Genomic DNA, 15006 nt, shown 5'->3' with positions numbered 1-15006 from the left:
TGGTGAAAAACTGAAACCATTTCCACTAGATCAGGAACAAGACAAGGTTGCCCACTCTCACCACTATTATTCAACATAGTTTTGGAAGTTTTCGCCACAGCAATCAGAGAAGAAAAAGAAATAAAAGGAATCCAAATTGGAAAAGAAGTAAAACTGTCACTGTTTGCAGATGACATGATACTATACACAGAGAATCCTAAAGATGCTACCAGAAAACTACTAGAACTAACCAATGAATTTGGTAAAGTAGCAGGATACAAAATTAATGCACAGAAATCTCTTGCATTCCTTTACAGTAATGATGAAAATTCTGAAAGAGAAATTAAGAAAACACTCCCATTTACCACTGCAACAAAAAGAACAAAATACCTAGGAATAAACCTACCTAAGGAGACAAAAGAACTGTATGCAGAAAACTATAAGACACTGATGAAAGAAATTAAAGATGATACAAACAGATGGAGAGATATACCATGTTCTTGGATTGGAAGAATCAACATTGTGAAAATGACTATACTACCCAAAGCAATCTACAGATTCAATGCAATCCTTATCAAACTACCAATGGCATTATGCACAGAACTAGAACAAAAAATTTCACAATGTGTATGGAAACACAAAAGACCCCAAACAGCCAAAGCAATCTTGAGAAAGAAAAACAGAGCTGGAGGAATCAGGCTCCGGACTTCAGACTATACTACAAAGCTACAGTAATCAAGACAGTATGGTACTGGCACAAAAACAGAAATATAGATCAATGGAACAGGATAGAAAGCCCAGAGATAAACCCACACACATATGGTCACCTTATTTTTCACAAAGGAGGAAAGAATATACAATGGAGAAAAGACAGCCTCTTCAATAGGTGGTGCTGGGAAAACTGGACAGCTCCATGTAAAAGAATGAAATTAGAACACTCCCTAACACCATACACAAAAATAAACTCAAAATGGATTAAAGACCTAAGTGTAAGGCCAGACAGTATAAAACTCTTAGAGAAAAACATAGGCAGAACACTATGACATAAATCACAGCAAGATCCTTTTTGACCCACCACCTAGAGAAATGGAAATAAAAACAAAAATAAACAAATGGGACCTAATGAAACTTAAAAGCTTTTGCACAGCAAAAGGAAACATAAACAAGACGAAAAGACAACCCTCAGAATGGGAGAAAATATTTGCAAACGAAGCCACTGACAAAGGATTAATCTCCAAAATATACAAGCAGCTCATGCAGCTCAATATCAAAAAAAAAAAAAAATCAACCTAATCCAAAAATAGGCAGAAGACCTAAATAGACATTTCTCCAAAGAAGGTATACAGATTGCCAACAAACACATGAAAGGATGCTCAACATCACTAATCACTAGAGAAATGCAAATCAAAACTACAATGAGGTATCACCTCACACCAGTCAGAATGGCCATCATCAAAAAGTCTACAAACAATAAATGCTAGAGAGTGTATGGAGAAAAGGGAACCCTCTTGCACTGTTGGTGGGAATGTAAACTGATACAGCCACTATGGAGAACAGTATAGAGGTTCCTTAAAAAACTAAAAATAGAACTACCATACAACCCAACAATCCCACTACTGGGCATATACCCTGAGAAAACCATAATTCAAAAAAAGTCATGTACCACAATGGTCACTGCAGCTCTATTTACAATAGACAGGACATGGAAGCAACCTAAGTGTCTGCTGACAGATGAATGGATCAAGAAGATGTGGCACATATATACAATGGAATATTACTCAGCCAAAAAAAGAAACAAAATTGAGTTATTTGTAGTGAGGTGGATGGACCTAGAGTCTGTCATACAGAGTGAAGTTAAGTCAGAAAGAGAAAAACAAATATCATATGCTAACACATATATATGGACTCTAAAAAAAAAAAAAAAAAAAATTGGTTCTGAAGAACCTAGGGGCAGGACAGGAATAAAGACACAGACATAGAGAATGGACTTGAGGTCACGGGGAGGGGGAAGGGTAAGCTGGGACAAAGTGAGAGAGTGGCATGGATATATATATACACTACCGAATGTAAAATAGATAGCTAGTGGGAAGCAGCCACATAGCATAGGGAGATCAGCTGGGTGCTTTGTGACCACCTAGAGGGGTGGGGTAGGGAGGATGGGAGGAGACGCAAGACGGAGGAGATATGGGGATATATGTATATGTATAGCTGATTCACTTTGTTATAAAGCAGAAACTAACACACCGTTGTAAAGCAATTATACTTCAATAAAGATGTTAAAAAAAAAAAAGGTTCTGACGAAACTGAATTATTTGTAGTGAGGTGGATGGACCTCGAGACTGTCATACAGAGTGAAGTAAGTCAGAAAGAGGAAAACAAATACTGTATGCTAACACATATATATGGAATCTCAAAAAAGAAAATGGTCAGAAGAACCTAGGGGCAAGACGGGAATAAAGATGCAGACCTACTAGAGAATGGACTTGAGGATACAGGGAGGGGGAAGGGTAAGCTGGGACAAAGTGAGAGAGTGGCATGGACATATATACACTACCAAACGTAAAACAGATAGCTAGTGGGAAGCAGCCGCATAGCACAGGAAGATCAGCTCAATGCTTTGTGACCATCTAGAGGGGTGGGATAGGGAGAGTGGGAGGGAGGGAGATGCAAGAGGGAAGAGATATGGGGACATATGTATATGTATAACTGATTCACTTTGTTATAAAGCAGAAACTGACACACCATCGTAAAGCAATTATACTCCAATAAAGATGTTTAAAAAAAAAAAAAAGGTTCTGAAGAACCCAGGGGCAGGACAGGAATAAAGACACAGACATAGAGAATGGACTTGAGGTCACGGGGAGGGGGAAGGGTAAGCTGGGACAAAGTGAGAGAGTGGCATGGACATATATATGCTACCAAATGTAAAATAGATAGCTAGTGGGAAGCAGCCGCATAGCACAGGAAGATCAGCTCTGTGCTTTGTGTCCACCTAGAGGGGTGGGATAGTGAGGGTGGGAGGGAGACACAAGAGGGAGGAGATATGGGGATATATGTATATGTATAGCTGATTCAGTTTGTTATACAGCAGAAACTAACACACCATTGTAAAGCAATTATACTTCAATAAAGATGTTAAAAAAATTTTTTTAAATAAAAATTGTGACATCATAAAAAAAAAATAAGATAAACTGCTTTAGATATAATGAGACACTTTTAAAGAAGCTTTCACTGACTCTCTCAGACTGGCTTAGGGAAACTCTCCATGGTTTTATGGCACGCGATACTTAAGAGTACTTACCTCTCTGTACAATAAATATCTCATCTGCCTGTCTGTTTCCCCCAAAGGACTATGAGGTAGTGGAGAACAGTGGCTGTGTATCTTGGTCATTTCTATACCTCTAGCATAGTTTTTATATGATACTATATTTATATAGTGCTTATATTAAAATGTAAAAATTTCAAAAACTATATGTTTCAGGCTGTAAAGGACAAACTGAAGGAGGATAAGTTAATTTTAATTAAAGTGAATCCGAAATTGAAACATATTTAAATTTAAAGCTTCTCTACTATTTAAATTAACAATATACAACCTTAAATCCTAAATGTAATCTTAGTAAGTCATCTAGTTCCTGTTTAAATTTTAAACGTAAACCACAAGGGTATATACATAATATGCCATTTTTGTTTCTAAAACACTTATGTGCATTTACATTTATAAAAAATGCTTGTTGAAACTGGAAGACCATGTCAATGAAGGAAGGAGGTAGAAAATACTACATACTTTTTTTATAGCTTTGCACTATCTACTTAATTTCAAAAAGCATATATAATTAAATCTTTTTCCCAGCTTTACTGAGGTATAACTGGCAAATAAAATTTTAAGACATTTAGTTTACAATGTTACAATTTGATATTCATACATATACACTGTGAAAGGAGTCCCCCAACAAGCTAATTAACACATCAATCACTTCACATATTTACTTTTCTGTTTTTGCTCCGGGGCAAGAACATTTAAATGTTCTCTCTTCACAAATTTCAATTATACAATACAGTGTTATCTTAAATGGCATCAACTGGAAGATGCATCATCATTTTTCTATCACCAGGAAAAAAATGTCCCAATTAAATTACTACATGCCATTGATTTTAAGATGCACTCTAATTTTAGAGATTTTAAGATGTTAAAAAAAAAAAACTCAGGGAATTCCCTGGCAGTCCAGAGGTTAGGACTCGGTGCTTTCACTGCCAGGGCCCAGGTTCAATCGCTGGTCGGGGAACTAAGATCCCACAAGCCGCACAGCATGGCCAAAAGGAAAAAAAAAAAATCAGACTCAATAAAATATACTACCATCTTTATACTTAAGTAAGTTAAAAATTTAACAATGAAAAAAATAATCAACTTGTCATCAGCAAAGAATCTATTACTACCCCAATTTCTTACGTAAGGTAAATGAGTTGAGATCCAGAAAAGCCATCCAGAAAAATCAGAAAAATTATATCAGGTTTCACTGTCATGAACGATTTTGGGAACGGTAATTTTTATTCCAATAGTTCAAATATAGGAGTTTAGATATAGACCTTAAAAACTGAGCAGCAAAATGAAAATTTCCTTGGAATAAGTGTTCCATGTTAAAATTATTTACCTGTCAGTAAGGAAGGCACAAATAAGATTTTTTGCTTCTTTTGATATGTCATTATCATCAGGGAAGGTAAGTGAATTTTTATGGTTCATAATCTTACTATAAGTTCCAACCAGAGAATCTGCATAAAATGGTGTATCACCTGATAAATTGACAGGGAAAACAAAAGCAAATTAAGATACATTGAAAGAAAGCAGTTTCAAAGGAAAAGAGTCAATGTTACTGTTTAAAGATAATTAACTATGCATAAACTAAAAATATACACCGAATACATAAAAAGAAGTAACACATTAAGTTTCTCTAAGTCTCTAAATAGCTTGTCAAAACCGACAAAGTAGGTTTGGATCAGTTTGTTTCCTACAAACAAAATCAACACTGCTTAATGTAATATTTTATTAGAAGAAGCCAAGTCTAAGTTTGGAGATGAACAACTATGTTAGAGGTACATAAAATCCTCCTTTACTCACCTACAAGCATTTCATATAAAAATACCCCAACTGACCACCAGTCACATTCTCGTCCATAATAACCATCACCACCTTGAGATTTTAATACTTCAGGGGAAATATAATCAGGTGTCCCAACTGCTGTATCACATCGTACCATACCTTCCTAAAAAGAGGTCAAATTTTCAATTAGGATATAAATGTAAAGTCTCAATTATTTAACATGAGTTTTTCTTAATGTAACATGTAGAACTCTTAAGTCTTTGTGTTATGAAAGATCACATCAAAACCTAATGCAGACTTGATAAAAAATAACAAACAGCTTAATCATATATACATATTATATACACAATATATTCATAATGTATGTGTGTATGTGTATATGGATATAGCAGTGATTTTTATTTTGTAATAACATTCACTAGAAAGACACATTGCCACCATTTATTATTCCCCCAGTTGTACCAATATGATGATCTCATCTTAATTTCAGAGAACAAGTATATAAGTCAATGCAAATATGTTGAGGAACCGACAGAATGAATCACTTGATAACATCAATGTATAAATGCTGATTTAATTGCTTTTTACTAAAATAGTCATTCACTTTATGCTTGAAATTGAGGGAAAAAAACATATAAGAATTGACTGTACAAATATAAAATGGGGAAGCATGTGCATGGGAAAAGGGCATAATAGTGTTAAGCCCACTGATAACTACCTAATATGCATTTTAACCCTCTCTCCAAAATAAAAACAAAAACTATATATACCTGTTACTTACTTTAGCTGGTATGAATGCAACAGAATTATACATGATTACACAAAAGTTCTCACATACTGTTCTCCTCCTAACCCATAAATTTCCTTTGGAAATAATAAATACAACTGTCTGGTTATTCTTCTATGATAAGTTTCAAAGAATATAAACTGTTTCAACTGAAAATAAAGCAGCATACTTGCTACTTCAGCTATGTATATAAGTTATTTATTATATAAATAGTGAGCATGGGTACCTTTTACGATTGACTCCCCAAATAAGTAGTAAGAGCTTTTCATGTTTAATAGAAGGCTAAGTAAAACATTAAAAAATATACATATTACTGAAATCCAGTTTTTATGAAAGTCTCATTTTAACAGTGGCATTAGTATTTAGTGACATTTAAGCTAATCCCATTTCTAGCTACCAATAGTGGACATTACAGATTTGTTTTAAAAGATTTAGTAAATCTGGCAATCCACGCTTCCCCTAAATAGAGAGGGGAAAGAATAAAGCACTTACAAGTTACTAACACAACACTGAAACCATGGCATCTAGTTCAACAAATAAGACTGGGCACATCAATTCTGTACAAGTCCAGATATGGTTAGTAAATTCTTAAAACATTGGGAGAGGGAAGGGTAAGCTGGGACAAAGTGAGAGAGTGGCGTGGACATATATACACTATCAAATGTAAAATAGATAGCTAGTGGGAAGCAGCAGCTGCATAGCACAGGAAGATCAGCTTGGTGCTTTGTGACCACCTAGAGGGGTGGGATAGGGAGGATGGGAGGGAGACGTAAGAGGGAGGAGATATGGGGATATATGTATATGTACAGCTGATTCACTTTGTTATAAAGCAGAAACTAACACACCATTGTAAAGCAATTATACTTCAATAAAAATGTTAAAAAAAAACATTTTGTAAAAAGCATCTATCTTGAATTAGCAAAACTAAATTAAAATCTAATTATTTAACCTTATTCATCTTCATACAAGTACCAAAATCTGCTAACTTCAAATGTCCAGATTTATCCAGCAGCATGTTATCAGGCTTCACATCTCTGAGGGGGGAAAAAAAGGAGTACAGTATCTCTGAAACAGATCAGAAACTGATAAAAATTATATGAGGCAGTGATTTCAGGTCATATATCCTCAATTTAGAGAAGGTCACCTTTGATCTATATGTGCTCTCTATCCACATCTATAAACTGACTTCATCAGGGAGACTCTCTCATATATTATGCCTCAGAAGAAGACATTCTTTTAAGTAGAGTTAGATTCTTCCAAGAGGAAGATCAAGTCATTTGAGAGAGAATAACCATAAAAAATGTAACATTCAAACATAAAAAGTAACTGAAACACACAAGATAGATAAATACATAAATAACCCCAGAAAAGGGTCTAAATCACTTTCATTTTTGCATCCCTGGCACTGAGCACAGCAATTGCACATAGAATTCAAGTGGTGTTTGCAGAACAAATGAAATTATTCTTCTAGCAAATAAATTTGATATGTTCACTAATTAAAAGCAAATTAATTTGTATATAAAAATTAAAAGCATTTAATACCCCAGAATATACCTTAAAAAAACAGCTTATAATTTTTACTTTTCAGGACACCATATAAAAGCCTTATAATCAGAATAAGAAATATTAAAGAATACATTTATATCAACACTAAACTGAAATGTTAAAACCACGAATTTCAAAGTTTTAAATTCTGAAACACCACTCATGTCATATGGGAGAATAGGTGGATTTAGAATGGGAAATGCTAATCAAATGAAGTTTAAGTACTGATTTTTAGCTTCTCTCTTTAACAAATGAGAAAATTTAAAGCATTTTTATCTTTACCTATGAATAAAACCCATGGAATGGATTGCATCCAATGCAAGAACTACTTCTGCAGTATAAAATCGGGCCCATTTTTCAGGCACATCATAGTTGCTCATTAAGTTTACGAGATCTCCACCAGGCATGTATTCCATTACCATGTAGAGATAACGATCATCTTGGAATGCATAAAATAGCTACACAAATACAAAAAAAACAAAGAAACAAATTCATCAAGACTAAGCAAAACTGCTTCATTTAAGAATTGTCAAAAATACTAATATAAGATTTAACTGAAATAATCAAATTGCAGTAGTTGTAAGTACTCTTAAAGGAAACAAATACAAAGATAAACAGCACAAAGAACTTTGCATATGCAGAGGAGTTATTAACTGTGGTTACTTCTGAGGAGTCGGAGACTTCTTTTCTCTATACTTTTCTATACTAATTGAATTTCTTATACTGAGAATTTTTAAAAATTATAATAGTTTCAATAAAGAATATACAACTCTTCTAAGCAAAGACATATTGTAGTTCTAATTTAAATTGTGCATAGTGGGGTTTAGTGTTAAATTTATATCAACACCACAATCGTCAAGTAATCTAATAAAATTAGGCTACAGTCTTAGTTGTCCCTTATTAGCTGTGTGACTAGGCAATTTACTTAACCTCCCAAATTATCTGTGACTATAATCCTTTCTAGAAGAATATATGGGGAAAAAAAAAAAAAGAATATATGGGACTATATATCATGTTTGACTTTTATACTTGCTGCCCAGTTTGTGTCTGGATGCCTGGCAGTTGGCAAGTACTTAATGAATGTTCAACGAACAAAAGCACAAATTTAATCTATAAATTGAGGATGTAGCTAGTAGGGATTAACTGCCTTTCAGAGTTGTTAAAAAGATTAGTGAATAGAAAAAAAGCCCTTAGTACAACAGATGCTCAGTAAACAGTTGCAGTCAGTAGGAGTCAGTAGTTGCAGTAACAGCTAACAGAGAAACAGGAAGAGGACAACAGAGTCAAAGCAGGAAGAGTAAGGTCCATTGATATGAAATTGGCAACAATATCAGGCATAAATATATTATGTGACCAGGGTTGAAGTTAAAAGAAGAGCAAATTTACAAAAGAAAATTTCTTTTTTTTGGCCGCAATACGTGGCTTGTGGGATCTTAGTTCCCCGACCAGGGACTGAACCCATGGCAGTGAAAGCACAAAGTCCTAACCACTGGCCTAATCACTGGACTGCCAGGGAATTCCCTACAAAAGAACATTTTAAGTAAACATGAGAAGATTAGAATAGAACTAAAATAAATGAAATAAACCCTTAGAGAAAAAGTATAACTAATTTACCTAGGCACTTATGTCTTAAAATTATTTTTATATTTCATTTTTTTCAACAGCATTTAATGATTTTAGTTACAGATTTAGTAACTTTAATTAAATATAAATATTTGGGGGAAGGATAAGAAACTAAGTGGTATCTCATGGCTCTCCCAGATTAACATGTACAGTAAGTATATCACTCGGACACCATAATTAAAGAAACATTGTTGATTTGGTGGCAGTTTACCCTATTTAAAACGTATCAAGAAAAATAAAGCTTCAAGTTCATAAGTTGTAAATTTAACCTTAAACATTTATGTCATGTTTTTTAACTTTTTACACAACACTGAACACTCCCCGTATCAGTGGTTCTCAACCAGAGATGATAACTGCCGGTGTCCCACGGCCCCCACCCGCCCACTCTCCCCAACACGCCACCCAGGGAGATGTTCAACAATGTCTGAACACAGTTTTGGTTGTTATAGCTTTTGTGTGGGGTGGGGAGGCCTGCTACTGGCATCACCTGGGTAGAAGTCAGGCATGCTGTTAAAAACCCACAGGATAGCCCCCAACAACAAAGAATCACTTGGCCCAAAATGTCAGTAACACTGAGCCTGAGAAACTGCTCTATACAGCTGATAAAAACAGGGCAGACATTTCAAGTATAAAAAGTCTTACTATGTGAATCTTAAACATCTTCCATATCCTTTTTATCCCAATTATTATTATGCTTATTTAAGACAGTCTTGATTACATAGTATAAATTTTAAAAACTACAAAATTCATGCTAGGAATTTAGAAATGATCTTGCTCAGCAGTTTTACTATTTTTTTAAAAAAACCACAAGACCTTATTTCCCCCATATGAAATCTTAATAAGAACCCCAATATATAAGACATATAAAGCATGCAGCTGCTCTAGTTGAAGCAGAAACAGAAAACCCAGAATTATAACCTACCCAAACAACTGCTTGCTCCCATGACTCCATCTGAGGTATCTCCTCAGTTGAAAATAACCAATCTAAGCCACCTTTCACATTTTTTGAGCAAGGAGACTGAGGCCCAGAGATGTAAATAACCTGGCCACAGCTTCAGGTCAAGATTAGTACCTACAATTCCTGACTGTCTAATGTATTTTTCTTTCCACTGAAAAACCTGAAGCCAATACAATATTATTTGGAGGCCTAGCTTAACTTTTTTCCCTCCATTTCTCCCATTCTTTCCACTCTACTCCCATTCTTTCCCTCCATTTCTCCCATTCTCTCCACTCCAGAGACAGTTACTTTCCTCCTAGAGATGATTCAATAAAATTAAATTTTATGATTTTAAAAATAATGATATATTAGACACTTTTGTAATTGCCAATAAATTCTCTACTACTGTTCTAAAAAACAAAGCTTCTCAGACATGTTAAGTTACAAACTGCTACAGCAACAATGAAACAATAACAAAAGCATACCTGAACAACCCAAGGACTGTTAGCAAAAGCCATGATGTCCCTTTCTTCCCAGAAAAAAGCAGAATCGGATCTCTTAATCATTTCAAATTTGCTGAGAAGCTTCATAGCATATACCTTCCTGGTGGATTTATGCCTTACCTTTAAAATTGAAAATGGAAAATAATGAACATTTCATTAACATTTAAAGCTCAGTGTTTCCCAGAACAATTTACTAAATAATTTAACATTATTGGTCTTGCTATTTTAACTTCTTCTCTTCTGAATTATCCCAATTAGATAATGTCAAGGCTTTAACTACCAGATGTAAGTAATGTTAGAAAAAAATCTTTATTCCCTGTATTATGGCACACTTCCCCCTCCTCCACCCTGCTAGTTATACTACTTCCTGTTTATAAAACTTACTACTGCACAGCATTTTAGATAGTGTAATATTAGGAGTAAAGACTTCTCTTTTGATGCTTGAAAACTCTTCTCTACCCATGAATTCTTGGGGAAATATTTCACACTACTGCTGAATTAGACTCTAGGCTTTCATATCCTTAGGCAAGAATGTCTAGAGCAATTTGAAGCAAGAATTTTATAAAAACAATACTTTCCCAAATAACATATGTTAAACACACAAATGGATTTTTTAATTTTAAAAAGATTGTTTTTTTAATCTCATTAAAATAACCTACCAATTGAACTTCTCCAAATGCACCTCTACCAATCACCTTCACTACTTCATAATCTTCAGCTTTCATTCGTAAATCTCTAATTTTATTTATTGTGTCTTTATCTGTATGAAAAGAAAAGTTTATAATTTTAAATCACTGAAGCATTATAACTAAAACTGCTTATTTTACATTCAAGTTCTTGAGAAACAATAAAAAACAAAGATGTTCATTAAAAATTATTTAATATAAGTAAAATATGAAGTTGTAAAACAGAGAAATGTTCAATGTGCTAAGAATTGTTTTTAATAAATTCTGGAATGACTTCACTCTGTTAAAATATTTTTCTTAAAATCTGACTTACTAGAATGTTTAAAAAAAACCAAATATTATACTACACGTACACTGAGAATAATTAATTAGTTCCTGGTATTTTAAGTATATATCAAATTTGAATCAAGGGGCCACAGGTACATATTTTAGATTAATGAAACAAGTTTTCTTTTTATCAAGTCAGTTTTGATGATCCTTTTAAAAAGATATAACTAATTTAAGATATCAAAGGTAAACATGCTAAAGAATCACATACTTATTATATTTCTCTATTTGAATGCAGATTCTAACTTAAAACACACAGTGGGAATCACTACAATTATTTATATAAACCTGTCACACTACAAACTACAATAATTTAAAATCCCCACTGGATAGATATTCTAATTCCTAATTTGGTCATAGATTAAAATAGGGCTATTTTAATCCACATGGGTCAACACTGGCATGAGATTACATGGAAAAGCTTCACAGCAGAGTTATACAAAATACAGGGCAGCTATTAAATTTAAGTTCTAGTTCCTGATAAAAGCTACATATAATATCTTGTCTTTCTTTTGAAATGCACATTTAAACTCATGTTTGTATACATTATGACCCATAAACACATGCAACAGAGAGCAAACTTTCACACAGGTATAACATAAGTACATTTAATTTTAGATCACATATCTATTGCAAATGTACCAGCAAGATATAAACAATAATCAATTTACTGCAGAAACATCTGTGTTAACTATAGAGGCTCTACAGTAATCACTGTACATATATACATAACTCTAAAACACAGTGTCTGCTCTTATGGATTTCAAATGAAACTGAAACAAACAAAAAAATAATACCAAAAAATGCAAAAAGGAAAATAAGCACAAGCACAGAGTTTGTGGAATATAAAGGATGATACCTAACCCAAGGCTGCCTAGGAGGGAGGTGGCTAGAAAAGGCTTTCTGGAGGTGAAGAAACCTGAAACAAGTCTAAAAAGAAAGCAGTTAGCTAGCTGGGAAGAAGAAAAGAGAGAATGTAACAGGCAGATGGGCAAATATAAGCAAAGGCACAGCAGAACTGTTCTGTGCTGCTGGAGTATCAAGTCTGTGGGAAGGACATGAAGGAGAGGCTGGAGAGCCCCAAACTAGTTAAGGAGCTTGAACTTTACCTGTAGACCAGTAGTTGTAAAATTATTATTTAATCAACAAAAATATTTTTCACATTAAAGTTTAAAAGCAGTACAATATGAAAATAGATAAAAGAAAAGTGCTCTGCTTCAAGAGGGTAGTGGTGGTGGGTGTCGTCAGAGAGGGGCTGGAGCCTCGTCTACTTTGTACACCTCCATAATGCAGCCCAACAGAGTCCTGTGGGATCTGTCGGGAACGGAGAACAACCTGAAAACCACCACTACGTGTTGGAAGCCATGACAAGAAATAAGGCATATAAACAAAATAGTCAAATTTACATTTCAGCTGCACTACTCCAGAGAATATGTAAATGATAAATTCAATAAGGGCAAGACTAGAGCGGGGGTAGAACTTTAAGAGTACTGTGATACTCCAGACACGAAATAAGAAAGTTCTGAACCAGGATAATGTGTTATATAATAGCCTATGGGGTTGAGAAAGGATCCCTGGCTCTGGTTATACCAGATTTAGAGCCATAAATAGGCTATAAAGTCTGTAGTTTTGGGCTCAGAAAAATATATCTGCTGCAAATGTGTGTGGAAATGGAGATCTTGCTTCTTATTTTAATTTCTGACAGCACAGGAAGTTACAAAGCAGCTCGACGTTACTTGTGATTCGAACATTAGTTGTCAAAATGACTTTATTACATTTAAGTTTTGCATTAAACGTGCTGTCCTGCCTTGTAATTTTAGGTTAAATCAAAAACTAATTTCCAAAGTCAGTGTTCAATGATAATTCAATGATAGTTGACAGTGGTTCTTCTCATTAAGAAAAATCTTCATCTTGGTCCTTGTCTTAATCAGCTCATCCTGCCGTGCAAAATACCATAGACTGGGTGGCTTAAACAGACATTCATTTTCTCATGGTTCTAGAGGCTCAAAGTCTAAGACTGGGGCCAGCGTGTTCTGTTTCTGGTGAGATCTCTCTTCCTGGCTAGTTGGCAGCCAGCATCTCTCTGTGTGCTCACAGGACCTCTTACGTGTTGCACAGGTAAGGACACTAATCCCATTTTATCACAGTCCCACCTTTATGACCTCATTTAACCTTAACTGCCTCTTGGTTGGCCCTATCTCCAAATATAGTTATATTGGGGGGTTAGGGATTCAATAGATGGATTTGGGGTTGGGGGACACAATATAGTCCACAAAAAAAAAATCACAAATGTCACCACTGCTAAGCCATTGACTTGCTTTATGCAAAGATAAACTGGGATACTCAGCTTCAATTTCTGTCAAAAATGTACAGAATGGATAACAGTTAAGTCCACCAGAGTGAATGATGTTTACCACTGATCCTGTGGTTCAATAACACGATAGATTCAAACATTTTCCACAAAGTACTTGCTGATGTATAATACAATGAATAACTACAGGCTTTAAACACCTGGTATTTTCATAAGCTTTGTTAGTTTGTTCAACTAACATTTTCTGCACCATACATAATTTTTTTTTCATAATTTTAACTACCATCATTTGTAACACATCTTAGCACACTCCACTTCAAGTTGTACTTAGTGTTTCCTCAACTTTTTAAAAAATATTCTTGCCTGTACTTGTTCCATGCTGACTACACATAGAGGCTAATTCTTCACTCACTTCAAACTCAGCATTGATTCCTCAAACAAGAGTCAAGGAAAATCACTCAAAATTGTCTTATTTTTTAATTGACTATTGCTGTTGCTCCCAATGGTCTCAATTCTTTGAGCAACTACTGTTCTTGACAAAAAGCTAATAGTTTTTTTTTAATTTAATTTTATTTCTTTATTTTTTATACAGCAGGTTCTTATTAGTTATCTATTTTACATATATTAGTGTATGTATGTCAATCCCAATCTCCCAATTCATCACACACACACCACCACCCCCGCCACTTTCCCCCCTTGGTGTCCGTATGTTTGTTCTCTACATCTGTGTCTCTATTTCTGCCTTGCAAACCAGTTCATCTGTACCATTTTTCTAGACTCCACATATATGCATTAATATATGATATTTGTTTTTCTCTTTCTGACTTACTTCACTCTGTATGACAGTCTCTAGATCCATCCACATCTCTACAAGTGACCCAATTTCGTTCCTTTTTATGGCTGAGTAATATTCCAGTGTATATATGTACCACATCTTCTTTATCCATTCGTCTGTCGATGGGCATTTACGTGGCTTCCATGACCTGGCTATTGTAAATAGTGCTGCAATGAACACTGGCGTGCATGTGTCTTTTTGAATTGTGGTTTTCTCTGGGTATATGCCCAGAGGTGGGATTGCTGGGTCATATGGTAATGCTATTTTTAGTTTTTTAAGGAACCTCCATACTGTTCTCCATAGTGGCTGTACCAATCTACATTCCCACCAACAGTGCAGAGGGTTCACTTTTCTCCACACCCTCTCCAGCATTTGTTG

At 34.7% G+C, this 15006-nt stretch overlaps 1 protein-coding gene across 1 annotated transcript in view; it reads right to left on the bottom strand.

The window, feature by feature from the left end:
- The window catches only part of ROCK1 (Rho associated coiled-coil containing protein kinase 1), a 143893-nt gene that overhangs the window by 74154 nt on the left and 54733 nt on the right, over positions 1-15006 (bottom strand). The window contains 6 exon segments of the mRNA XM_082418593.1: positions 4629-4767; positions 5093-5237; positions 6811-6895; positions 7689-7864; positions 10452-10589; positions 11129-11229. Of these exon segments, the coding sequence (XP_082274719.1) occupies positions 4629-4767; positions 5093-5237; positions 6811-6895; positions 7689-7864; positions 10452-10589; positions 11129-11229 (784 nt within the window).

Source organism: Balaenoptera physalus (genome assembly GCF_965194825.1).
Source record: "Balaenoptera physalus genome assembly, chromosome: 12".
Classification (NCBI taxonomy): domain Eukaryota; kingdom Metazoa; phylum Chordata; class Mammalia; order Artiodactyla; family Balaenopteridae; genus Balaenoptera; species Balaenoptera physalus.
Note: the sequence above shows the minus strand (reverse complement) of the source record. Positions and strands in the feature narration are given on the sequence as shown.